The following is a 25,353-nucleotide window of genomic DNA, read 5'->3' as shown; positions in this document are numbered from 1 at the left end:
GAGCCGCGGGGCACGGTGGGAAATGTAGTGCGGGCTGAGGGGAGAGCCGCCATCTTGTGGCGCTGCCGGGAACGGAGCGCGGCCATACTTGTTATAAACTCACATCCAACAGTTATAGTGAAGTGAAATGACTGCCAACAATGACAGCACTGCTGTGATGGAAAAACCAATGCTGGATAATAGGAAAGCAGCCTCCTGGAGATGGCTGAATGAAAGGGTCATTATAAACGAGTACATCCCTGACCCTCTAACTGTTGTGTGCAGGATTCTGTGGGGCAGCTTTAAGACTAAATACATTCACTGCATTATACACGGAACTTACTCTCAATAACATGCAACAAGTCATCGTGGTACATTAAGCCTTCATTACTTGGATGTGTTATTTAAATACAGGCTGTGCCATCAGCTGTTTGCTGCCATTTCACCACTGTCTCCTGCCCAGCTGCTCTCACAGCTGTGAGATATTCAGCTTTTCCTCTGTTCTCACACATAATGTGGCACATCCTCCTCACTTGAGGACCCAAATCAAAAGGTGACACACTGAGGAGACAAGCTACTGAGATTAGAACTATACAAAGTGAACCATCGTATCCACAAGATGCATTTACTTCAGCAAAGCAGCGTGTGCCTACCAGTGTTTTAACCAGTAATAGTTTAATTTGTTTGGAAACAGAAGAAGTCTTAGAAAGTTATTTAGTAAGCTTCTAAACCACAGGAGTTAAAACATGCAATTTAAGGACAGCCAAGTTACAGTGTGCTACCATGAACGGGGACTAAGAGCTCAGTAACGCGATGGTTAACGTGCCAAACACCTGTACAAGAGACTGTTGCCTAGCTCTGTTTATTGGTAAATCACCTTAGTAACCTGAATTCACAAAGAAGCAGTAAATAACAAAAACTACAGATAAAACACAGGTTACACATGCAAATTCCTGTTCACATATCACATGTGCAGGTACATTAATAGCACAGTTCTAAAAGATTCTTGACAAAACCAGATCAACAGAAACAGTTTTAAAATGCAGGTATGAAAATTTCCATGGGCAGAATATCGAGATACTGCTGTTTTGGTTTTTTTTTGTGTTTTTTTTTTTTGTTTGTTTTTGTTTTTTGTTTTTTTTTTACATTTCAGGACTCCAAATGCTGCTTTTGAACATAGCAGAGGTGAAAGACAGCTGCAAGATTCAAGTAAAAGCAGGAAGAGCTGGAGGAAATAATACTGCTCAGAGAACAGGCATTTACTGCTCACTAAAAATACAAGGTGGAGCTGAATAGGAAAGTCTACCAAGAGCTTAGGAAAATAAATCACAACGTTGTAAAGCTGACTAATCACTAATTTACCTATCGGCTATAGAACAACAATGACATTAAAAGAAACCGCAATTCAACAGTTAAAAATGCAAGTTACATTGAACAACTTTTCCAAAGTGAAATGCAATGACAGCCTCACACTCCAATGAAGCGCTGCTGGGCTCAGACTGAAGTACGGAATGTTCCAGGTGAAATAAAATTGCAGTGGTACTTTTTAGTTTTTATTGAGAACGGATAGACCAAATTTCAAAGCTTGAAAGTAGTGAATTTCACTCCAAGGAATTCTTGCCGTAGATGAGCTTTTCCACAAGGATGCAGGATTTTGTCTTTAATAGCTCAGTGTCAGAATGAAAACTTGGTGCCATTCCCACATTAAGAACAATTTTTTTTTTTTCATTAACTTAACTGCTTATGCTTTTTGCTACAACACTGAACACATGAACAGACTTCTAACATCTACTGTATCTCACTAAAACAAAAGAAAACAGTATTTCCATCTACTACTTGTACTGCTTTTAAAAAAAGATTAACATTAAGAACAAAGCCACTCTTTTCCTTACGTCCATCCTTCTTTTTATGCTTCTTTCTTTTGCCTGTAGTCTTCTGCCATCTTATCCAGAATTTTCTGTTAAAAGAAATCAACCACATCTTGATATACTCAGAGTTTCTCACAGTCACAACATTAAGCCCATTAAAGATTAACCCCCCGTTTTCACTCTGTAAATATCTATGAATATTGACTGCAAAGGTTGTAACGAACACGATTGGCACTTCTGCACAAGAAGTGAAGCAGAGCTCCTCTAGCACTGGGTTATCATTACATCACTGAGCATAGAGCTCACCAACAGCTCACAGCTGAACGGCAGCCATCAAGCATTTACTTGGCCCTGCCGTTACCATCTTCCTAACAGGCTGGCAAGCAAAGGGAGCAACTTGCCCACTGTGTGGATTTGTGACTGTAGCTCTACCACTTACCTGCTTGAAATCTGTTATCTCCCCTCTCTAAAGAAGGGTTATGTCAGAAATGTGAGGAATTTGGTCCCACTTTCACTCCCTGCCGGCAAAGTGCTTTGCCATTGTAAATAAAAAGCTGCTTTTCCCTCTTCCCTCCCCAGTTCTAAAAACACACCGAATCGACAAAGCACTCAAGAGCAGCTCTCTCTCTATTTGTGCCATAAAAAAAGGAGATCAGGTTTCATTCAAGTATAAAAGTTAGTAATTTGCTAACAAGTCTCAGCATTATTTGCCCCACTTCCCCATTTACATCAACCCTTCAATGTCCCCACATCAGGTACCTCAAATGGGAGAAAAAAAAAAGAAAAAAAAAGAAAAAAAAAAGCTATGGGTGATGGATGAGGTGGGTTTTTCTTACTACTGGATTCTGCATGGTAGTTGATTTTCTCTTCTACTCCTTGATAATGTTATTTGCCTTGAGACATTTGTTTGTGCCACCTGCCTTCTAAGTGCGTAGCCCTGTATTTGTTTTTGGATTGCCTAGCATTGCACGGGAGAAAGCAAATGTTTCCAGGTCTGAGATACCACCTTATTCCTTTCTATAGAACCCACGGGCTTTGATTTCAGCTCAATAATCAACCCATATGAAACCAAATGAAGTGAACGCTGCGTTATTAGAGCCTTGCTTAGAACTTCCCTTTCTGGGCAGTGGTATATAAAGCAGCTCACAATACAAAAATACAGCAGCAGCATTACCATTCATGCCATGCATCATGTGATACCTCATCCAATTAGAAACTGTCAAACATGCTCACAAAATCAGAAGTTGCAAATATGGATTTTTAACAAAAGTATTTAAATTAAGTTTAAGGTCTGCAGTTAAAAATACTCTCAAAGGGCCAATTGGAGAAGATCTGAGTCACCAGAATTTACTTTGGGCCACTAACTCTAAGCCTGGCCTCTGCTCCAATCAGAATGCCATCTATAATCCAAGTTTGCAAAGAACTGCTGGAGCCCATCTTTCACAGTGTGTATCCTGGGTACTTTTTGCAAAAGATGACGTTTTAGCCTGAGTTGGAAGTTAGAGAAAAAGCCAATTTCAACTGCCTGGGAGCTTGTTTTTGTTTTTTTCTTCCTCTTCAGTCCGGTCTCATTCAGATCTATTCCCCAAGGAAAGAATCACGCCACTTAAAATGAACAAGTTTTTGCCTTACCTTCAACTTTTGATAATGAGGAAGGCTGCTGCAATGGGTCTTTTTTGCAACATCTTCATTTGTGTAGAACAGGGAACACAATTTGCAATAAAACCCTGTTTTGGGTACCACATAATTCACACCTAGAGAAGTAAACACCACAAAATAAACTAAGAGAACTACTCTACATCATTTCTTTAATGTCATATGTCATTTCAAGCTAAATCTTAAACCATAATCCACTTTACATTAAAAGCTGCTTTGTCTTTAGAAGTCTTTGGTTTAGTTTACTCAAGCCAGGGGCCTACAGTAATATGTGCAGACTTCTTTTGAAATCAACCTTTCAGTTTAAGGGTCCGTCTTACTGACTCCTTTGAAAGAACTAACAGCGTTCTGAGGTCAATTTGTGCCTTTTGAGCAGTTAGTATGAATCTAAGCTAATATCACCACTGTGATTTGTGCTATTAATTGAACTAGTGTTGCTAAAACATACCTCTTCCGATTTAATTTCTGCCTAAGGAAAGTGTTATGGAAAACTGTATGGAAATGAGGGGGGAAAAAAAAGAGAATACTAGAGGTAGGGGAGGAGTGAAGAAGAGAAGAATGGAGAGCCCTAAAATGAAAGGCTCAGAGGCAACACACTGCCAGAAATAAAAGCCAAATGAAATGAGAAATGCTACTGCAATGTATAGAGACAGATTTGAAAAGAAATGAAAACAGCCTTACCAACAGGAACATTTGGCTGGTATGGCCCAATCCTAAATTCATCTGGAATAAGAGCTTTCTCTTGGACACACTTTGTTTCCTGCTCGTCCTGGGTGTCTGTATTTTCATTGGCATTTTTCTCAGGATCTGGCGCTGTTGTGGAATCGGAAGCTTCAACAGCTTCAGCCTTCAGATTATCTTCAGTCTTGGTACCGTTTTCTAACGTTTCATTTTCCTGCTCTGGCTCCTCAATCTTGTCTACTTTGATTTCTGCCAAACTATCATCATTTTTGCCAGCAGATTTTACTGCCAAACCTGACTTCCGAAGTTTCTGATGATCTGAGTCCTCTTCATCACCAACCTCATCTAGAGTGACAAAGCCCTCCATGCTCCGTGGAAAGCCACCCACGTATCGCTGTTGAGAGAATGTTTTCCTTAAGTCACCTTAATCTTAATGGCTTCCCTCAAACCACCTTAAGCTCACTTGCTCAAAATGTTACCCAGACATGCAGAAGTGTAACAGGTTCTTTTAAAAGTATTCCACTGCTCCAGAGTCAAGCGTTCAATTTGCACTGAACATCTCAGCATCGTGAGTGTCCATGTTCTATCACATCAATATGTGACCTTTGTCTTGATAATTCCATTTTTTTTAATCTGTTATTTTGAACGTCCCTCTAATGTGAAGTGTTTTTTAATTAAATGAATGCCATTTTGGGATGCAGTTTTTACTTGTAACAATCCCATAAGATCCTAAAATTCAAGCCTACATGAAAGGTAGAATCTTACCAGAATTATTTTATACTCACTAATAGTATGAAAGTTCATAAAAACTAAGAGCCCTCTGTCGATCAGTGGAAGGTCTGGAGCTTCCCCACTGAAAACAAACAAAAAGCCTGGGGGGCTCTAAAAACCAGCTTCACCAACAGTGAAACTGACAGGGAGACATCAGCATTCCATAGAATTAACAGTAATCATGAATAAGTGAGGGAAGCAGCATAAGTTTTGTATCTGTGCTGTAGGAGTTTAGTTCTTCAAGGAAACAAGTCTGGGTTTTGAGGTGCCTTATCCTGACATATAGGTATGTGAAAAGAAATAGTCATTGCCACTCACATGGGCAATATTAACCTTAACACTGCACAACTACCTTCCTGATAGAAGGACTCCCCAGGACTGAAAACAGTGCACACTGAATTCATTTAAAAGCAGGGAATATGCCCCTTATGTCCCCTTTCCTACCAAAAAGACAAAGAAACACGACAGTCAATAATGTTACTGAAGTTTTGCACACATTTTGCATCCTGCCCCACACAAACAAGTGTGATTAAAAAAAAAAAAAAGAAAAAGAAAAAAGCAGCAGCTGGTAGGAGAAACAACTGTGAGAGCACACGATCATCTGGGGAGAAAAACTCAATTCACTGCAAGAAGCACATGGCTTCCAAGACCTTAAAACTATGTATTTTTTTCCTTTCTCAATTGGAAATGGCCTTGGCTAACCCAAATGGACTTGTCTGCCTTTGCAGCTCAGCATAATTAGCAGACACTCATACAATTTTGTTCAAGTCTAAAACAGCCTCAAGTCTCTTATGAATCCTCAACCAGATGTCATTGTTCTGTTTAGTGCTCAAAAGAGTAACTACAGCTTGTTAGGGATAAATAGCTCCCCTGGCTGCTTAGCGTTAGTGAAGAAAGGAGCAAAGACAGGTAAGAAGAACCCCAGGAAGTAACATAGGTGGAGATGTACAAGTTAGTGGCTTCTGTCAAAATAGAAACACTGATTTGTAACTGATTTCATTTGCAAGTTGCATCCAATGGGATCTTCTTTCTTCGTGGAAGCCTTAACACCTGTTTCTCTTCAAACAGGTGTGACATGCACACATTTTAAAGACCCACAGAAAAAGATCTGAAATAGGATACTGTGGTGTACTATTCAACTTAAAGAGCTCTCTAGACTCAAGTAGTAGCTTGCAATATGATTACCTTTTTAAGTTTTTTCTTCGATGCTGGATTGGCCACAACATTTCCCTCGGTTTTGACGGTCACATCATCGGCCGGGTCCTTTTTTTCTTCAGCAGTCACATCAGTTAAATTGGCAACATCTGCATCATCTCCTGCTGAGCTGCCACTTTCCAGCAGCGCTGCTGCTTCCTCCTCATCCACTAGGAGCTCATCTTCAGATTCAAGGAGTAAACTAGGCTCATCTTGGTCTGCCTGCTCACCACTTTTAGCGCCCGAAGGCTCAGCAGTGTCATCTTGCTTCTCCTCTTTTACTTTATCTTCTACAGTGCCACTTTCAGGTTTCTGAGTAGCATCAGTCTTAGTCTTCTTATCACTTGGAGAGTCTTTACTGTCTGGAGAATATGTTCTCTTTCTGTAAAGAAAGAACACTTGCTTGTGAATCTGAATGGCATCCAGAAGCAACTAAAAAAAATAGTGGGCTTAGCTCTTCTAGACAGAAGCTTCCAAACTGTGGTTCTTTGTTCAGATAATGGAAGCTTGAGGGAAACTGAATACCATTCTTCAAGCATGCAAGAGGCTGCTGCAAGGAGGAACTGTCCTTACCAGACAGGACAACTGCTCCTGGGTTTAAATTGGAGGAAGGCAAGGATAATTAAGGACTGCAGCAGATTTCCTGAGCAGTCCAGGGAGGCTGTGAGGTCTTGTTTAAAGGAAAAGGATAGGTACCATATTGAAAACAGTTAACCTTAGTGCACAAACAACATGATGATCTCAGAGCCTGCCAGACTTCTTTAGTATATTTTCTATGCTTTGGACAAGGCATTTTCATATACCCTTTTAAACAACATTGTATTTTAATAATAGGCAGTTACCTAGTTTTATCCTTTTTCAGAAGTTCGACTCCTTTGTTTGGAATCTAAAATTAAAGGAAGAAAAGTCTTAAGTCACAACAAAGTATTATTTATAGAAATATTGAAACATTGTTCTGCCTGGTCTGAGTTAATCTAGGCAAGCGCTACCTATTTAATTAATCCAGGAGTACTTTTCTACAGTGCCCAGATAGCAACCAATCAATGAACTGCTAAATTGTTACAGTACCTCCCTGATTTAGAAACCCCACCTGTCTTCACCAAAACTCTGTTATTCAGCACAAAAATTGGGTAGTCTGCTAGAGAAAATTATGTACAGCATCTCTTGTTTATGAGCTAATTCAGCATGTTGCAAGCAACAGTACAAGTCAGCCAATCTAACCTTTTCACTACCACCAGGAGCAGGCTATGCAGGAAGCAGAAGACTCCCATCACTTTGCTTATTTAGGAATTCCTCAATAGGAAATTCCACTTATCTCCCATGTTAATAATACACAAGTTGAAGCTCTGGGTAAGGGTTAGAATTTGTCACGACATTCATTTTTGGTGCACAGTCATAAGCAATAGTAAGACTGCTCCATACTCCATGAGAAAAAGCCCTTATTTAACTATGCTGTTGATTAGGCAGCTTGACAAAGCTTTCTCCTACATGTAGTTCTGCCACCTAGCTTATGATTTTAAAATCACAGATCATTTGGAGAGAAGAAAGAGAAAAAAGGAACCACATAAGAGGATGTTTAAATAGAACATTTAGTTAAGAGCTGCACTGATTACTTTAAACTTTGATTTTTCATTTTTTCCATCTGATAGGAGAACCCTTCATTCTCTTCTACACCTCAGAACGCCACACTCCTGCTATGGATCATTTAAGCAGCCAGCACTGAATTCTCAAGGAACAAGAGGGGTCTTCTACTTCACTTTATACCTTCACCTACAATTACAAAACAGTTTGCAGCTAAAAATTCAACTTACCCTTAACACCAATTTCTTATATTTTTCAGACAGATCCACTTTCACACATCTGCCTTGGAACCAAAGAGCTTTGTTGGCACAATGTTCAACCATGGCTAAAGCATCTTCTCTGGTCTCCATTTCAATGAAAGCCTGAAAAGATTAAAGTACATAACACAAATTACTATAAAATAATTCCACTGGCAAAGCTATTTAATTTAGAACACAGCATTTCATAATGCTGAAACCAAATTGTGCCTTGGCTCATTCCAAGCCCTGCAAACTAGCCAAATATTTTAGTATTTGCTGAAGTGTCCCCATAATCTTGCTTTTGAATTCCATAATATCTGTGCACTACAAAGTTTACAAATTAAATGTCAGTTATTTCAGTAATCTGGAAAAAAAAGTCACCTTAAAGTGAAATACAAATCAACTGAAAAAGCACCTCTCTCATTTACTCTCTTTTACACTTGAGAGCACTACAGAGCTGCTTCTACTGAAAGAATGAATACTTAAGTGAAAGAAAGGTGTAATAGCAGAAGATAAGTATTAATGTTTCTTCAGCCTTAAAAAAAGTTCAAAATGCCTTCAGATATACATAACAAAAAGTCTCAGTGCTAAATTATACTTCACAGCTAACATCTGTTTTTGCTGTGTCTTTTTTTCCCTTTCTTTTTCTGAAGCAACTTAAGCTTACATTACAGTGACTTACACCCTAAGCTAAATAGCAAACCACCTACACCATTCCCATATCTATGCTACAGGAGCAGCCTAACATTTCTACACAGTTGTGTCTCAGCTTCCAACCCCCACACTCTCAGTTCCTGCCACTGGTTACCTGACTCTTCATCCTCATAAGGATGTAGTTCTTAATTTTTCCATATGGTTCAGCCAGTTTGAGCACTGCGTTATCAGAGTACCCCGAGTGAGGTAAATTGCTGAGGTGAATCACACGACCAAGTTCTGGTTTTGGTGGCTCCGTTTTTTGGTCAGGTTTGCCTTCAGGTTTCTAAAATTAAAGAGTACATACATTGTTTAAAGTAGATACCATAAGTAGTACATTTAACACTGTACCACTTAAAACACGTAAGTAAATTATATCCCTTGATTAATTTGATGTAGCTCAGAAGTACATAAAGTAACAATTTAAAAGCAGCGGCCAGGTAACAATCACTGCCTTGGACTGAAATAGCATAAATAAGCAGAAATATCTTACCTTTATCCTTTTGTACTTCTGTGACAGGTGGACTCTGACTGGTTTACCAAATACCAGCGCAGGTGTTGTTGAATAGTACTCAACTGCAGCCTGAGCATCTTCGGTAGTTGACATTTCAATAAATGCCTGAAAACATAAAAACACATTAAGCATCACCGTGTTTTTATTTCAAGTCTCAAACTCTCCCTTGTTTTCTCATAAGTATGTCTACACTGAAACCAAAAGTTGCCTTTTGGCTATGACGTTAACTGGCCCATAGAACCAGGCATGAATTTCACATACTTCACACAGCATTTTAGATCTGGATTTAGAACATTCAGTTGCTTCCTGCACTCCTTTCATGCTTTTTCACCTCTGTGAAAATACACTGGCTTTTTTCTCCCTTCAAAAAATGACACAGTGTATAAACTACATTTGAATTTCCAGAGAAAATTAAAACACAAATTGAATTATTTGCAAACCATATTTTCAAGAAAGCTAGAATGAACCAGTTGGATTCTTAACAATATTAAAGTTGAAACGCAGTACTACAGTATTTGTAAAAAGAAACACTCTAGTCACTCTTCCCTTCACACATCAGCTTGGTGATGAGCGCTATTTGGCTTAGAAGCCATGCATGTCCTTTACCAGAACTTCAGCTCAGACAGTAAGCATACCAAAGAAACCAAGCAGTCCCAACAGCACTAATAAAGGGCTAATAAAGCACTAATAAAGCCTAATCTTACCTCGTTGATCTTGTTCAGAATCAGGTGATTTGTAATTATTCCAAACGGTTCCACAAGCTGAAGCAGTTGATACCTCAAGTTCTTCCCTCTCTGGAAATCCATGATGTGAACAACTCTGCTTGTTTCCTATTGAAGAAGTACACACACACACATCATACACAGCACATGTGACAACTAACCTTAAAATAAAACTTTGTAAAGATCTGTTCTTTTTTTCCTGCACTATTATTTTATAAAGTCTTAATTAGCAAACAAAACACACAGAAAATGCACAGCACCTCCAGGGATCTTCAGAGGAAGATGCCTGCTACAGTAGTACAGACAGGAGATTGCCCCATGTCTTCTTCATGAGAGAACATGCAGAGTTTGTGCACTTTTAAAACAAACATTTTGGAGAGTATTTGGCAAAATGAAACAATCTCTTTGCAAAGCTTCAATATTTCCTCACAAATAAATCTCAGCATTGTACTATTTTAAAGGCACACCACTCATTAAAAAAATAAAATCCAAGGAACAATACATTTGATTAAATAAGAAGCATATCTGAGATTCACAATGTATTTAATACTAACCACTCTGCCCTTCTGCATGTGTCTCGGTCCTTGCATATTTCCATTTCCAGCTCCTTCAAGAAATTAAAAACAAAATGAGCAAGCTCAGTTCAGCTGACAAGGCTGCCTGCTATTAACGGCTTCTTTACAAGTTCTGGACAGAACTTATAATACTAAAACAGAATCACATCAAGTTTTAAAAAGCCACTTAATTAGTGTCACTAATTGATAAATTAGTACTACTAAGCCTAAAAAGGCTGTTAATCTTGTATACGTCAAAACTCAAGTTTGAGATGTATTGAAAAGTTTACAACGATGCTGTAACGACATCAACTATTAAAACACCCATCACTCAATTACTCCTTTAATGCCTGAAAGATTTCTTATCAGTCAGGATTAGGTAAATCAATTAGTTTTGCTTTTTACTGACTCTATTTATTTATAAAGTAAGTAATAATGACTTCAGCTGAGAACCTGATTCTTATCCTGCCTTCCTGGGAAGATAAGGCTATTTCTCAAATCTATTTCTCAAATCCATTCCAAATCACTTTAGGAGTAAAGACAGACGACAATGAATTCTCCCAAGCTTCACCAGCATGTAGGTAGCTAAATGGAAGACGTGCAATAGATCGCTACACAGGAAAACGTGTACGACCCCAAGGCGTGTGTTGGTTGAATAATCCAACAGCTGAGAAAAGAAACCCATCATAATGTCTGCAGTAGTTTCAAGAGGGGAGAAAGGTGAAAGCATGGAAACAAAGTATTTATGGTGAGGAAAATAAATGAAAGTATTTCAGTTCCACCCCTCAGAGAGCACTGTTCTGTTGTTCCACAACACTGATCAGAAATCAAGAACTCATGTGTGGTTGTAAAGGATTTTGTTTGTTTGTTTTTCAAAACAAGGCAACTAAAACCCCAAGTATAACGTGTTAAAGCTGGTGTTACTGCTGTGACTGTGCACTGCCTACTTGATACAATAACAAGCCTCAGGAACACAACTGAGATCCAGTAATTCATGAGGTGATTTTCAGAAAGGGGCATCCAGTCTGGTGTCGTCCAGCATTACCTCTTGGCCCAACAGGAGGCCCTCCTAGGTGGAATGGAGGTGGTGGGGGTCCCAGAATTCCCGGTGCAGGGTTTGTGGACTGCTGCAACATAAAGGGATCACCCCTAGAAAAAGGGGAAAAAAGATTAGAACAAAAATGGTAAAGCCTTTCTCCTCCAACCATCCAATTCCCAATGAGCATCCAAGCACAAGTCAACCTGGGCTGCTTTTACCTGCTCAGAATGCAGAGCTACCCATTTGAAGAAGTTATGTTGTTTCACATTAAATGTTAAAAAAACCCAGCTTAAGATAATAGTAATAATGTTCAAAATTACTTTAAAGCATTTAGATTAAATAGCAACCCAAACTACACAGCTCTGATTAGTACTGTACTGCTTAACCCAGCAGAAGTATAGCATGTCCATTCGTTACTTACATTCCATGTCCTGAATCACTGTCAGGGTTCCACTCTGGATATCTTAAATAGAGAAAAAGGAAAAAAAAAAAAAGTAAGAGGAATCCAATCTACGTGTGCTCACTTTTATACCTATACCTATATTTTCATATAGGCTGCAATACATTTACATGTTACACAAACTGCAGCATCTAATTACAAAAGGGAATGCTAGTCTTTATGAGAAAATTCCTACATTCAAAGTAACATGGCTGCTGATATATGTTAGAATACGTTATGTATAGAATAAGTTAATCATACAAAAACAATATCTTGGCATAAGCCTGATTAGTGAAAAATAGAAGTTGCAGCAGATTTGCAAGCGATGGGATGCAAGTGAATGGCCTCAAGGTGCATCAGGGGAGGCTCAGAGTGGGCAGGGGGATGTTCCTTGATGGGAGGCCGGTCCAGTATTAGGGTGGGCTGCCCAGGGACACGCAGTCCCCATCCTTGGAGGCACTTAAGGCGTCAGCAGGATTCTGATTTCAAAACCAGCACTCCTTTTGTGTCCCCAAATCGCACTATTAAAGCAGCGTATCTTTATTCCCTGCAACATAACGGGTGGTTTTTTAAGCTTGCTCTGAGCATCACAGTTGACAGTTGGTTACTTCTAAGTGCCCTCACACCACAAGAATGTTTATGTACTTCGAATTCATACATTTCAAGCAGCAGCTGACAGCGTCGGCCATGAGTCGCTCCATTGATATGGTGATTCCACTCCTGCAGCAAAGTAAATAACTGTAAGTTAGCCTGCTGTGTGTGGCTCTTATTTCTAACAAAATAACACTGCAGTAGTACTACCTTCTTTTCTAACCTAAAGTATCTAAGATGAATGTGACGATATCAAAATACTTCTTTAGTGCTCTGAAGACACTCTAAAACTGGACTTACGTCTCAACCCCAGAGCTGGGTGGGAAGGTCTCTGATGAAGGATGCCTTGCAATCTTTGGGCTTCACCCTGCCTCAAACATGCGAAGCTTGCAGGGTAACTGCCACAGCTTTCGTGTGTATTGCTGACGTTCCAACTTCCAAAAGTAAGTGCTGAGATTGTTACGCTTTTAATTTTAATTTTTTTTTTTTTTAGTAATTTTAGAATTTCCTCTACTCTCTCTGCTTCATTCCTCACATTATCAAAGATGAACGTGGGCTACAGACTCAAGTTTTCAAAGCCAAGAAGGAATTCAGAAAGGAAAGACTAAAAGAAACAAAAGTGCATAGCTAGGACAAACTACAGCTATACATGTGAAATACAAAAACTGATGAGCGTTTGAGGGGAATAGTCAAGAAAAACAGGGCACCTAATAAGGATGGTACAAAGGAGGAATAACAGAACTACATCAAATTACCTTAGTACCACAGTGATGTTCTTAGTGGAAATATCCATTGCATATAGAGCAAGAGCTGGGACAGGTCAGCAGCGCAAAGGGTAACGTACCATGCCACAGGGAGCAACGTGTGGGAGAGTAATTACATCTTCTGGGGGGCAGTTTAACATCTGATGGGTTTTCATCAGCTCTATTTGCTGATGCAAACACACACACACTGCATTGGCCGACTGTTTGATACACCTTTTATTTCAGCTATAGGATTTCCCAAGCCCTGCCCTTTCCTGCTTTTTTCACTTGCACCCTACACCATCCTCCCTGCAGCAGCACAGGGCTTTCAGTGTGTGCCCCAAGTGCCCACCTTGCGCTTCCCACAAAGGAGAGCAAACTGCACCTCACAGCTCCCACAAAGCACCAGCATTAAGCCATGCTGTGTTATTACACTCCATGATACACAGGAGAGAACATGGAGCAGGACCAATTTTTTATTTTTAAAGTCAAGGTGGAAAACGAGCACTTTCTCTTGTTAACTGCACAAGGTGTAGGCTCTGCAGCCCTAAATTAGCAAACATGCTTGCAATTAGGATGCAAACAGAAGCCCCAAAGCCCCACAAGCAAGTCCTCTGTCTGTGAAACACTCAGTACTTTAAAGCAAATATTCTTCAGTTTTGAGGCCAGTAGCAAGTTTTAGTGCTGTAATACACAGAGCAGCCCTTCTACCACTAACACCCCCTAAATTCAGCTGCACTAACTGTCAAACCTCACTGCTGACTCTGCAAGGATAACACACCTCTGGAGCTGCCTTAACATGCACTTGGAGACTGTTATGAACTGAAATGGAAGTTATCTGCAAACTGGAGCCAAAGTTTGGGGGATTTGATTCTCATATCTCATCAAACACTTTTTTATGCTGGCAAAGAAAAAAAAAAATAAGCAGAGAGATCTGATGTATAAACTGGGATTATTTTCCCCCCAGGGAAATTTTCCAGCACAACAGCTAATCCATGTTATTAAGTTTTTATTAAGTTCAGTTCTTAATCTACACATTGCTTTCCTCCCCTCCTATATCCACTCTGAGGTGCCACTTGTCTGAGGTTGCAGAGCCCCAGATATTTACAGACACCAATTAATTCTGGGCATTTGTGTTAAAGCTCAAGAAATTCTCAATCAAGTTTATTAAAACAGAAATGACTTTTACTTCAACTGATGCAAGCAAGAGGACACGCTGTTCCCTACAAAAGAAGGCCAAACTTAAGCACCTAATTTTAGATACTGCCTTATGAGGGACACAGCCAGGCTTTCCCTTTGAGATATATCACAGTTTCAAGTGTTTAACCTCCAAACTCATCTGCTCTACTGCAGCAGGCTCTTTGTTTGCAGGAAAAACAGTCGCTATGCATTCAACACCTCATTCCTTGACAAAGGGATCAAGATGGACTGAAAAGCTGGGCTAAACTTCATTCCTAATTAGTTAAAACAAGCTGGGTCACAGAGTCTGTATGCAACAAAGTAATGAAGCAATTGGCAGCATCGCTAAAAGAGGAAAAAATGAGTCCTAGCCTGCCAGGCTGAACTCTACCAAGGGGGGCTGCCTGTCTCCTTGGCCTAAAACAGATACACTGCTTTATCATAGACTTTTTCTTGTTTTATATTCTGTAGTATGTTCATTTGGGGTTGGGAAAGTGAGATTTTGATAATACAGCAATGAGTTTATATTGTCCTAGCTAAGAAAAGCATTCCCTTTCTGCTTTCCATACGTTTTGGTTCAAATCAAATTACTTCAAATGTTAAGTTCTGCTTGATTTAATTTTGTGGGAGATACAGAATAGGAAACTCTGTAACTGTTAGATATGCAAAGTGGAGGAAAAAAGGAGAGAAAGAGAAGAATTCTTGCTATAACAATATTTCTGAATCAGAAACAAAACCCAAACTCGGGTCGTAAGAAACAGAAGATCCAATCTCAAATATTTTATGGTGTTCTCAGCAGCTTAAGCCAAATGTGTCACTAAAAAAGATGGGTTTGTGTGTCGTAGAAGGAGTCACTCACTAAAGTTAAACTGTCAAAAGAATTTGGTATTTCTTGTACTTGGAAAGACACTTCAGGTTGGGCAGCCTTTAATTAAACAGACCTTCATACCAAAGCAAACGACGAATAAAGGCTAAAAAGAACCCTACTTACAGGAGCACTGCTGCCATCTTCAAGGGCCTCAGAAGTTTATGTCCTCAATCTAACCAAATGAAGTCCTTTATACAAAACTGAGTGTGGCATCTCAGTTGTTCGTATTTAAACCTTTCACAAAAACGAATGTCTTGAAAGTACGTAGACAAGAAACCCAGACTGTTGTGATTAATTTATACCAAGTAATTAAAGCAAAACAAGTTTGTAAAGTGTCAGAGCAATTGGAGGAGTACAGCACGTGCTCTAAAGCGTCTTGATCAGCTCCTGGCGGGGACAGGACAACTCACGGTTCAACAAGATGGGATGTATAGAAGCAGCGCTTTATTGAGAGGGAACTGTAAAGAAACGGTTAGTAACAGTAATTCCACATGGCACCAATTTCACAGTCATGGCATGTACTGCAATTTCAATTGAAGGCTAATAAGCCACTAATTGCGACAAGAGGGGCACTGTATTTGCCAATTAGCCAATTAAATTGCCTAGTATCCTGAAAATCAGCAAGATGAGTCAAATTGGAAAAGCTGAAAGTGAGAAGGCTCTGAAAATACCGTCTGAATAAACAGGCCATTTTGAGTCAAGCGCTATCGCTGCAGAGAGCTGAACCAATGGTGGATAAACTAAGAGGGAAGCCTCAGCGTCACTGATCATACCCGAAGACCCACTGTACCTGCCAGCCAAGTAAAGAACACTACTAGGAACACAGAGCAGATACTGCAGCAGGCTGATTGCTCGGAGAGTCTACAGGGATAGATGCAACATGGGACAATAAAAAGTGAGTTGGAAGTGTCTAAGAAAGTTGTGAAAAAGGAGAAAAATGACGACAAATTTCAGCCATAGTATGAGATCGAGTGTTAAAGTGAAATTAAAAAGGCAAGAATGAGCTAATCTAAAACGTGATTTATTTTTACTTATTTATTTTTAAACTTTTTTTGCAAACAGGTTCCAGGGCTCTACATTAACTCTTTCCCTTTGGACAGGGAAAAAGCAGAACTGTGCAAGAATGCATCTTAACTACATGTAAACCGGTAATCAAGACAGATGTGGAGGAGAGCTGAAACTGGCTTCCTGAAGGGCACAGTAGATACACTGCAAAACAAAAATAACCCAAACCAACCAAAAACCCACCAAAAAACTGCTTAAATGCCAGATGTTTGTGGTTAAGAGAACATGTAGATGTAAAATATAAATAAGATATCCCAGTAGATGACAGCTGTTTGACTGGAAGTTAAGCAATCTGGGCAAACAAAATACATTAATGTAAAGCCCTGGTTTACAATGTTTGTTAACAATTACTCGTAAATAAACCAAGTGCCTTTCTCACTCTCAAACCAACTTTCAGATCATTTCAAAAGCAACCAGGCTATAGAAATAATTAAAGAAATAGGTAAATACAGAACAGATACTACAACGTAAAGGAAAATAGAAGTATCTGGTGCATAACTCACCTTATTAGAATGAACTGGCATATCACATATAGAGCACAGATGGGGATAACCCTTCGGTAAGAATCCATGGAAGTCTTCAATATTGCTATTTGGAGGAGCACCTCTCTTTTTCTCAAAGAGAGATCTCTCGGGACCAGGGCCGCGACCCATTCTGTCATACTCACTGTCAAATTTATGATAGTTATGCGAAGTCTCGCCATAGAAAGATTCGTCCCTACACCTTTCTCCATCTCTCAATCTGTCATCTTCATAATCCATTCTGTCATAATAACCAGATTCTTGAGAACGACTTCCATGGTCATAGTCAACTACCGGGTTGAGACTAGGACCACGATCATCAAAGCTATCTCTTCTAAAATGCCTTTTTTCTTCCCAATCATCCCTAGGTACTCTGTACGGTGGTTCCCGTGTGGATGATCTGCCATCTCTACCATAACCTTCTTCAGCTCTCCTCCTTTTAAGTTGTAGAAGGATCTGAGGCAAGTTTTCAGGAGTGATCTTGTCCTCGGGATAGCGACTCAGTTCATCTAAGTCTCTAGCGGACAGACCAAAGCTGGCCAAAATATTAGTGGCCTGGTCTGCATCTCCACGGTGCTGAGAAGACAAAGGGAGCGGACCTCTACTTCCAATGTTAAATATAGACTGCAAATTATGGGAAGAGGTACTACCAGAAGACAGTGCACTATGAGATCCTTGTTGGTTCAATGAAGAACTCATTCCAAGATTCATTAAGCTAGCAAGGCGTGCAGTACCCTGGTTCATCCTTCCAAGAGATGCTGGCATATTTAAAGACTGGGTAGCAGCAGCAAGAAGGCCTATTCCTGCAGAGAGCTCACGCCCATGACCTTGTGAATCCCTACTCAGAGATGACTGCTGGAATGACTTGGACATTGTAGAACTAGAGCTTGTCTACTTTACGGATCAAAATCTTTGTTTGTTTGGTTGGTTTGGTTTAAGATGGCTGAAAAGAAAGCTCGCACTAGAAAGCTAGGCAAACTTCACTTCGAAAATGGTAACGCCAAGAAAGAGGATCAATAATGACTGCAGATCTTCTTCAAGCTGAGAAACACCAGACAATTCTGTAGAAAAACAAGCAGTTTTAGTCATAAATCCCTTTAAACAGATGCAGTTTTAAACTTATGCATCATGTTGATCTAAAACATTAAAGATCTCAATCTTATAAGGCTTTCATTATATAATAAAACAGATACAAGATGTACCCAGAACCTACTAATATCGTTTCAGATAAAAATACAGCACTATTTCCTGTACATTCTTCTACAAAAAACCAAAAATAAACAAAAATAAACCAACTACTTTCATACTGAAGACAAGTGAATTGCAGAAGTTTGGGATGCCTGGAAGCATCTAAAGTTTCCCAGCACGTGAGCCCTGATCTCTGTTTTATGGCTTTGTTTATAACCTGCAGTGCTGCACTACACCCTGTGAGAAGACCATAAAAAAACCCTCAGTGCACAGAATCAGAGATGACTTTGGCATATAACACACATTGAAAATGAAACCTATACCACCACAGAACAGGACGAAAAGAAGTTAAAAGTAATTGAAGTTTGGGTAACAAGTTTCTGCTGTAAGATCTGGTAAACAAGACCAACCACAATATTTCAATCTTTATGCAGTTAAAATCCAATCACCGACGTGAAGATAGATGTGAACAAGAAAAACAAGTTTCAAATTTTTCAGGAAGTAAATAAGACCTCTTGCTCAAATTGCAGTTATACAGGTAGCAGCACATAGGAAGTGAATCTTTACTGTTATATTGCAGCTGTGACATCAGCCTGTACCTTCAGACCTCAAGCTAAACAAGGTCAGGCTTAGTTCTGGGCTGGGAGCCCAAGGGAAACCTGCAGAAAGAGACCCTGGCAGTCAGTAGATGGCACTGGGCCCCGTGCAGCCCCACCAGGCAGCGGCAGCTGTGGCTCTTACCCATGTTCGGCTGCTTTGCTTTGCTTCTGGCACTTCTGATACCGTGACCACACGTGGCAGTTAGAGATCCTAAGCCAGCACTCAGGAGAGATGCTTATCCACCCTATGTCCTAACATAAACGGCCTAGCCTAGCGCTTAAACTCCTGATTTAACTGCATTTATTCTAAGTTTCTAACAGTATTCCTTATAGACTAATGGCTACCTTTCAGAATACTTTTTTTAATGCAGAGCAGGAATAAGCTGCACTACTTCTCTCCCATAATCCTTCAGCCTTGGGATCTATACACAAAATATAAAGCAGTTTGACACACATGAAAACATTCCACAAGGGACATGTTGTTCTCGCACCCCGATGCAGTAAAGTCCTTCCAAATCTCTGCAGACATGTTTTGCTTTGCTCTGCTCCTCAGTTATTCATGGCTTGAAGAAGAAAAAGGCAGAAATCGCATAGCACCAAACAAAACCAGCTCCTGAGAACAGGCACGTGTAGGGAGGAATGGGAAGGGTAAAAGGAAAGCAAAGGTTTTTCCTTGAAGAGTCCAGTTGTGCAGAAGGCAATTTCTTTTCTACTGGAAACAAGAATAAAGGTCAAGGTTCTGCATGTGCCTCTGCCCCAGCTGCCTGCTCAATGCAGAGCCCTGTTCCAGCACTGCACAAAGCTCTTCCACTCTGTTTTCATTAAGCTGTAAAGCACTTCCCATTTCTTTCTCATATTACATACAAAAGTAGCACTGTTACAAAATTACACTTCCATGGAGAAAAATAATGAATACTACAAAAGAAACTGAGCACACAAAACCCTGCCAGAATTCCACCCTCGAACATATCTGCTTCATACCATTTTCTGTATCTTTTGTTGTTGGTACCATTGAATTTGTGGGTTTTAAATGCACATATTTTGGAGCTACTTTCTTGGGAGTTTAATTGCGCAGTATCCGTTTAAGGCTGAGACAGACCCATGAGAAACATGGGATGGAAAGAAGTTTGAAAGTATCTGAGGCAGAAGATACAAAAGCACTGCAGAGGTGAGATAAGAACAGGGGAGGGCAAATCAAATGCTGAGCAGGCATCCAGGACAGGCTGAACACACTGAGCGCTGCTAAGCAGCATTTCAGCACTGCTAGAAAAATCAAGAGTCATTCAAACGAGAGAAAGCAGCCACATCCATCTGGTACCATGTTTGGTTTTACATACGGTCTGTACTCTTCAAACAGCTGCACAATCCTTACTCCATCTCTATGTCAAATTTCCTGCTCATTTCATGCACTCACAGAGCGGTGTGACACCAAACTTAGTTTCTTCATCAAGTCAGGTGTTGGAGAGCTTTACAAAGCAGGCCGTCACCGTGAGGCAGCAGGCAGCCCTGTGGGCAGGCACAAGGCAGGATTTCACTATATCAGGAAAGTTCTCTGCTTTCCAACATAACCCTTTCTCTTTGAACAGATGCTCGCTAATCCTCTTGTCACAATTTTCAATTGGCAGCTCATTGTCCACTGCTTTGCAGAGATTATCAGAGAACAAAACCCAACAGCCCAGCCTAGCTTGCAATTGGGCTGCAGAGTCTGATTAGATGCCGTGCTTCAACCACACAGAGCTGCACAACCACACCACACTGCTGCAACCCTGCAGAAGAAAGAAGCAAGCAGGAGAAAAATAAGAACGGGAAGATGGGGAGGACAATGAGACAAAGAAACAGGGACAAACTTATGCTAAAACTGCAGAACTTTAACTGCCACGTGGTCAGGTCTGTGCACTGATTGCTTAGGAAAGATTTCACATCAGTATCCAACAGAGAGAAGCTCCAGCTGCCGACGTCTGCTGGCTTTGAAGAGTGCCATCAACTGAGTCACAGCACCAAGATGAGTGCGGCTGAACAAAGCCATCTAAAGATCCAGATACGATTTAGCTCAGCTGAAAGTATTTTGCTAATTGCTCTTCATGTAATTTCAGCTCCAGCAGGAACAGACAGGCTTTCAGATATACATTTTTAAGATCTGTGGTCAGAAATTTGGACATAGAGAGATTTGAAAATACATCATGTGAAGCTATCCTGAAACGAGTTTAAAGCCAAAGCGTTAATAGATTCCCAGACAAATGTGGGCAGTGATCAAACACTGTATCTGAGAGTTGTACAAGAGCTTTCTGTAAAGGCAGACAACAAAAGCAAGGGATTTGAATCCTATGGATCCACAGCTGCCAAATGAAGGCCCAAGTAAGGCCATAAGGCTGGTTTCTCAAACAATACAGAAGAACTTTCCTTTATATGGAAAACTGATTACTCCCAATAGAACAGGTTGAGTTCTGGTTCCACATCAATTAGTTTTGTTTCTGACAAAGTTTGGCCCCCAAATTCTCACAGTTTGATCCCAATGGCCACCTTAAATAACCACCGTAAATGATCCCCTCCAGGGAACAGCCCTGGGCTGGAAGTGTTTCAGGTTCCTATTCCTTCTACCACTCTGTTCCTCTGCTATGTGCAAACACATTGATCCTAAGCTCCTTCCTTTCTTAGAACAACTCCTCTTTGTCCCATTTTTCTTCATTATTAATAGAAAAGTCTCAAAAATGAAAACGACATTCACCTTCTATTCAGTTTCACTTTCACTTAAAAAACCCAGTTTGATTAAATTCCGTGTGTTCTGAGTAAATCCGCCTAGAATAAAGTCATTAAGTAATCCAGAAGCTGAAAAATACACCCTCAGTTTGCAGCAATAAAGGACTTATGAAGACCACACAACTTTGAAACCAAAGTCCCAAGTCAAGTTTCCCCTCTGAAATCCCTGCTTTCCACACCCAGACATGCAGATCTTCCCTCTCCTTTAGGTGTTACTCTCAGTGCTGCCATTTGTTTGCAACAACCTACTGTGCCGTGGAAGAAGCCGTACATTTCTCAGCACAACAGATTATAACACATCACGGCATGGAAGGTTACCTACAGGAGAGATCTGGGAGTTACAGACTTAGACTGACAGCTCCCCTTGTTGCTCTGCGAAGTAACTGCAGTGAACACAAGAACCTGCACAGAAACTGGAGGCAGATGTTTTCAGGAGCTGAACCTCATCTCAGGCCAGCAGGATCGTTTTAGCTTGGGCAATTAAAAGCCACCATTTTCTCAAAGGTAAAGGAGGAAGATCAGATTGTCCAGCAGCTTCATGCAGAACATGCAGATTATCACCCATTTCAGATATCAGTATTGCAGGCAAGGAAACAACTCTTGATGCTGAAGCGATCTTCAAAGGTTGTGACCTCAAAAGCCTTCAGCAGCACGTGGCCCATGGCAGCACGCAGAGCCGGGCAGGGCAGCCAGCCCCTTCCAGGGCTGTGGAGCAACTGAACCAGCTCCGTTCCTTAGGATTATTTTCAGCTTCATCTCAGCGAGTTGCTTGATCGGAGGAGCAGGTGGTAACCTGAGATCTGGAGTTACTGTAACACAAGACTGCTTCAGAACAGAGAAATTACACATGAAAAGACTTGTTTATAGAAGGGAAATTAACTACTTCAGCCGTTATGACATCCTGAAGAACTGACACGGTTTCTAACACACGAGTGCACAGCAGAGCACTGTAGAAATAAGATGCTGAGTTCCTATTTCTGCTCATTACATAATTTCATCAATTCAAACATCCCTTTCTGTATAAGGCTGCAGAGTGCACTCACTCCTTCACAGAAACAACAGAAACAAAAACCATGAACAGCACAGGAAAAGAGGGGAAAAAAAGTGCATTTTAAGAAACTGAAACACAAGTGGCCAAGAGTACATGGAATAGAAGCCAGCATTGCACTGATGGCTCCACAAACAGGCCATTACCTCCGCAGCATCCACGCATTCCTTCCTACCTCCTACATGCCCGTGATTACCGGCAGGCAGCAGCTCCACAGGAGGACAAACACACACACACACACACACACACACACACACACACAGCCTCCAGCAGTGGGAAATGCTGTGTGAAGCTGTGAGCGCTGCTCCACAACGTGCTGTGCCAGCAGTGCAGCCCTGCACAACAGAACCAGCCAGGATCCCAGGCTGGATGCTCCGCTGATAACATGCCCATGCACTCGCCAAAGGAGGCAGCTTCTCTGCACCCACGTCAGTTTTGGAGATAAATTGACTCTTCCAAATTGACTATGACTCTTCCAGGCAAGGCATGTACCAGAAGCACCTTTTCAAAGTAAACAGATCACACAAAACGATGTAAAGGCAGATCAAACCAGAGAACAAGAGCAGCATTCTAACAGACAACTAATCACCTTTTTCTTTTTTTTAAATAATTTTTAACTTCTGTATTTTGCTCCGTTAAGCAATTAAAAAGCCTTCTGATGAATAACGGAGTGCAAGTCTGCCTGCAGGCGTTTCAAGATCTAGGCTAAAAGTGCATTCTTTCCCAAGCAGAACCGTGCTCCTGATGCCACAGATGCATTCAAGCTGCAGGTATGTCCAAAAGAAAACCATCCTGTTGGAGTCCTGGCTGCACAATGCTGTACAGGGAGCCCCACGGGCTGCATTGGGTCAGAAATACAGTGGGGTATTTGGTATTAAGACTTGCTGGCTTCAGAGCGCTGAGAAAAAACGCAAGCAGCAAAAAGGGCTGCACAAATACGTTCATAAATGAAGAGGCTGAAATAAAATCGTGTCTCTGCAGCTTTGCTCACAACATCTTGAGCTGCCTCAGTGTTCAGCTCAGTCTGTGTGCACGGCAGAGAAGGGCAGCAATATTCCTTCATCGCTCACTGAAGTCAGGACCATTTCTATGGGCACACACAAACAGCAGGGACTGAACTTCTCAGGGCGCAGTAACTTCAGAGCTTTCAAAACAGGCACATAAATGGCTCAGGGCATCACAACCAACAACAGAACCACGAGCAAGAGATCTCCCTTCTGAAAAAGACAATATATTCTTACTTGGAATTCACCTCCTTGCCCAGCACACAACAAAGGGCAGAGATACCGAGCACACATCTGCGCAGGGCTCAGTTTCCAGCATCCTTGCTCACGTTTCATTATTCATATAATTCGCTCATGAACCATTTCTCTCATCACAATTCCGAGATAAAAGTTCACTAGTTTTGGAGTAACACGTTAAAAACATCAACATACAGTTTGCTGCATCCTGCAGGGAAGGTGCTTTGATTTAATATGACTTTTAACACACAGCGCTGCAGGGTTCACCCTCAGCAATACAAAAGGCACCGGCTACTGCTGTGCTCGCAAGGCAAAGACCTGCAGGGACCGTGCAGAAAGCAGCTCTCCAGGAGGGAACCAGAGCCACCCAGAGCCCGAAGAATGGAGGATGGATGGAAGGAAGAGCCCTGATCAATAGCTGAGAACAGCTGGATGTTCTTCCCAATGGACTGAAAGGAAACAGCCACAGACTAAAGATGGATTTTTCAGCTTCTGCTGTGCGGCATCAAGGCCCCGTTGGAGCAATGGAGCAGCATCAAGGCCCCGTTGGGGCAATGGAGCAGCCGAGTCTCGCCCAGCTCGTTTGGACTCTTGTATTTTAAACCCGGCAGAGCACACGGCGCGTTATTAACGCGGCAGCGATTCACAACCGCAGCCACAATGACACGAAAGTGAAACTGAATAGAAGCAGCGCTTGGTCCGTCCCCGTCCCGCGGCCTATCCCGTTAATTAACATTGGATACCGGCCCATTAACACACATCGCACCGCAGGGCTGGGATGGCCTCGCTTTGTTCGGCCGTGCCGGGCGCTGCGGGCGGCCCCCAGGGGTGCGGGGTGCGCATGCGCGCAGCGCCTCACGCAGCGGCCTCGCGCCGGGCCCGCTCCCCATCCGTCCCCTCCCCCCCCGCCGCTCCTAACGGCCGGTCCCGCTCCGTCCGTCCCTCCGAGCGGCGGCCTTGTTCCGGTTGTTGGCCGTTCCGCTCCTACCTGCGGGCCGCCTCCCGTTGGCCGTCGCGCCAGCGGCGGGGGAGGGACGGGAGGAGGAACGGTGAAAAGCGGCTGCGCGACCCCGCGCGAGTCCCGCAGCGCTCGCGAGAGCACGGCCCGGCTCCCCCCGCTCACGTGCCCGTTGGCCGCTATCCCGCCGCTCTATCCCGCCGCTCTGCCCCGCCGTCCCGCTCCGCCGCCCGGTGGGATGTGGCCGGGCTGAGGGAGGCGCCGCCGGGCCGGGTCTCGCGAGAAGCGGAGGCCGCTCACCGAGCTCTCGCGAGAACGCCGCCGCTCCGCCGCTCGTCGCCTCATGGCCGCGCGCTGCCGACGGGGCGGGCTTTGGCCGCGCTCCTCCCGCCCACCGGCCGCGGGTTCGAGCCCGCCCTCCGCCTCCCTCATACCGCCAGCTCCGTTACCTGCCCCGGGCCGCGGCCAACCATCGTCCCGCCGCTCCTGGGCCGGGCGATCGGCGGGACCGAGCCGTTACCTGCGCGGAGATGTCTGTGAGAACGGGCTGCGGGCCCCGCCGGGCGCATTAGAATGTTCTAGTAAAGGGGGGGAAAAAACCGCCACGAACCGGCAGCTCCGGGCTCCACAAGGCGCGGCGCATATCGCCACCGCGCGACCAGTGC

At 42.2% G+C, this 25,353-nt stretch overlaps 1 protein-coding gene across 23 annotated transcripts; it reads right to left on the bottom strand.

Annotated features, from left to right (window-relative positions):
- Positions 1 to 825: 825 nt before the first annotated feature.
- Positions 826 to 25,353, bottom strand: MATR3 (matrin 3). Of its 23 annotated transcripts, none has more exons than XM_085519298.1 (16): positions 24,719 to 24,945; positions 19,139 to 20,450; positions 16,880 to 17,958; positions 12,589 to 12,650; positions 11,913 to 11,954; positions 11,498 to 11,601; positions 10,453 to 10,505; positions 9,881 to 10,006; positions 9,156 to 9,281; positions 8,778 to 8,948; positions 7,961 to 8,092; positions 6,992 to 7,035; positions 6,141 to 6,531; positions 4,185 to 4,578; positions 3,480 to 3,601; positions 826 to 1,936 (listed from the first exon to the last, which is right to left on the bottom strand). In XM_085519298.1, the coding sequence occupies exons 3-16, from the start codon at positions 17,768 to 17,770 to the stop codon at positions 1,886 to 1,888; spliced, it is 2,709 nt and encodes a 902-aa protein (XP_085375424.1). In that variant the 5' UTR covers positions 17,771 to 17,958; positions 19,139 to 20,450; positions 24,719 to 24,945; the 3' UTR covers positions 826 to 1,885. The 23 variants fall into 23 exon arrangements, with proteins under 23 accessions (XP_085375424.1, XP_085375425.1, XP_085375426.1 ...); XM_085519299.1 differs by having other exon boundaries at positions 20,018 to 20,450; XM_085519300.1 differs by having other exon boundaries at positions 20,099 to 20,450.

The sequence above is a fragment of the Coturnix japonica genome, chromosome 18, assembly GCF_054131305.1.
Source record: "Coturnix japonica strain WE chromosome 18, WE-NBRP24, whole genome shotgun sequence".
In the NCBI taxonomy this organism is placed as follows: Eukaryota; Metazoa; Chordata; class Aves; order Galliformes; family Phasianidae; genus Coturnix; species Coturnix japonica.
Note: the sequence above shows the minus strand (reverse complement) of the source record. Positions and strands in the feature narration are given on the sequence as shown.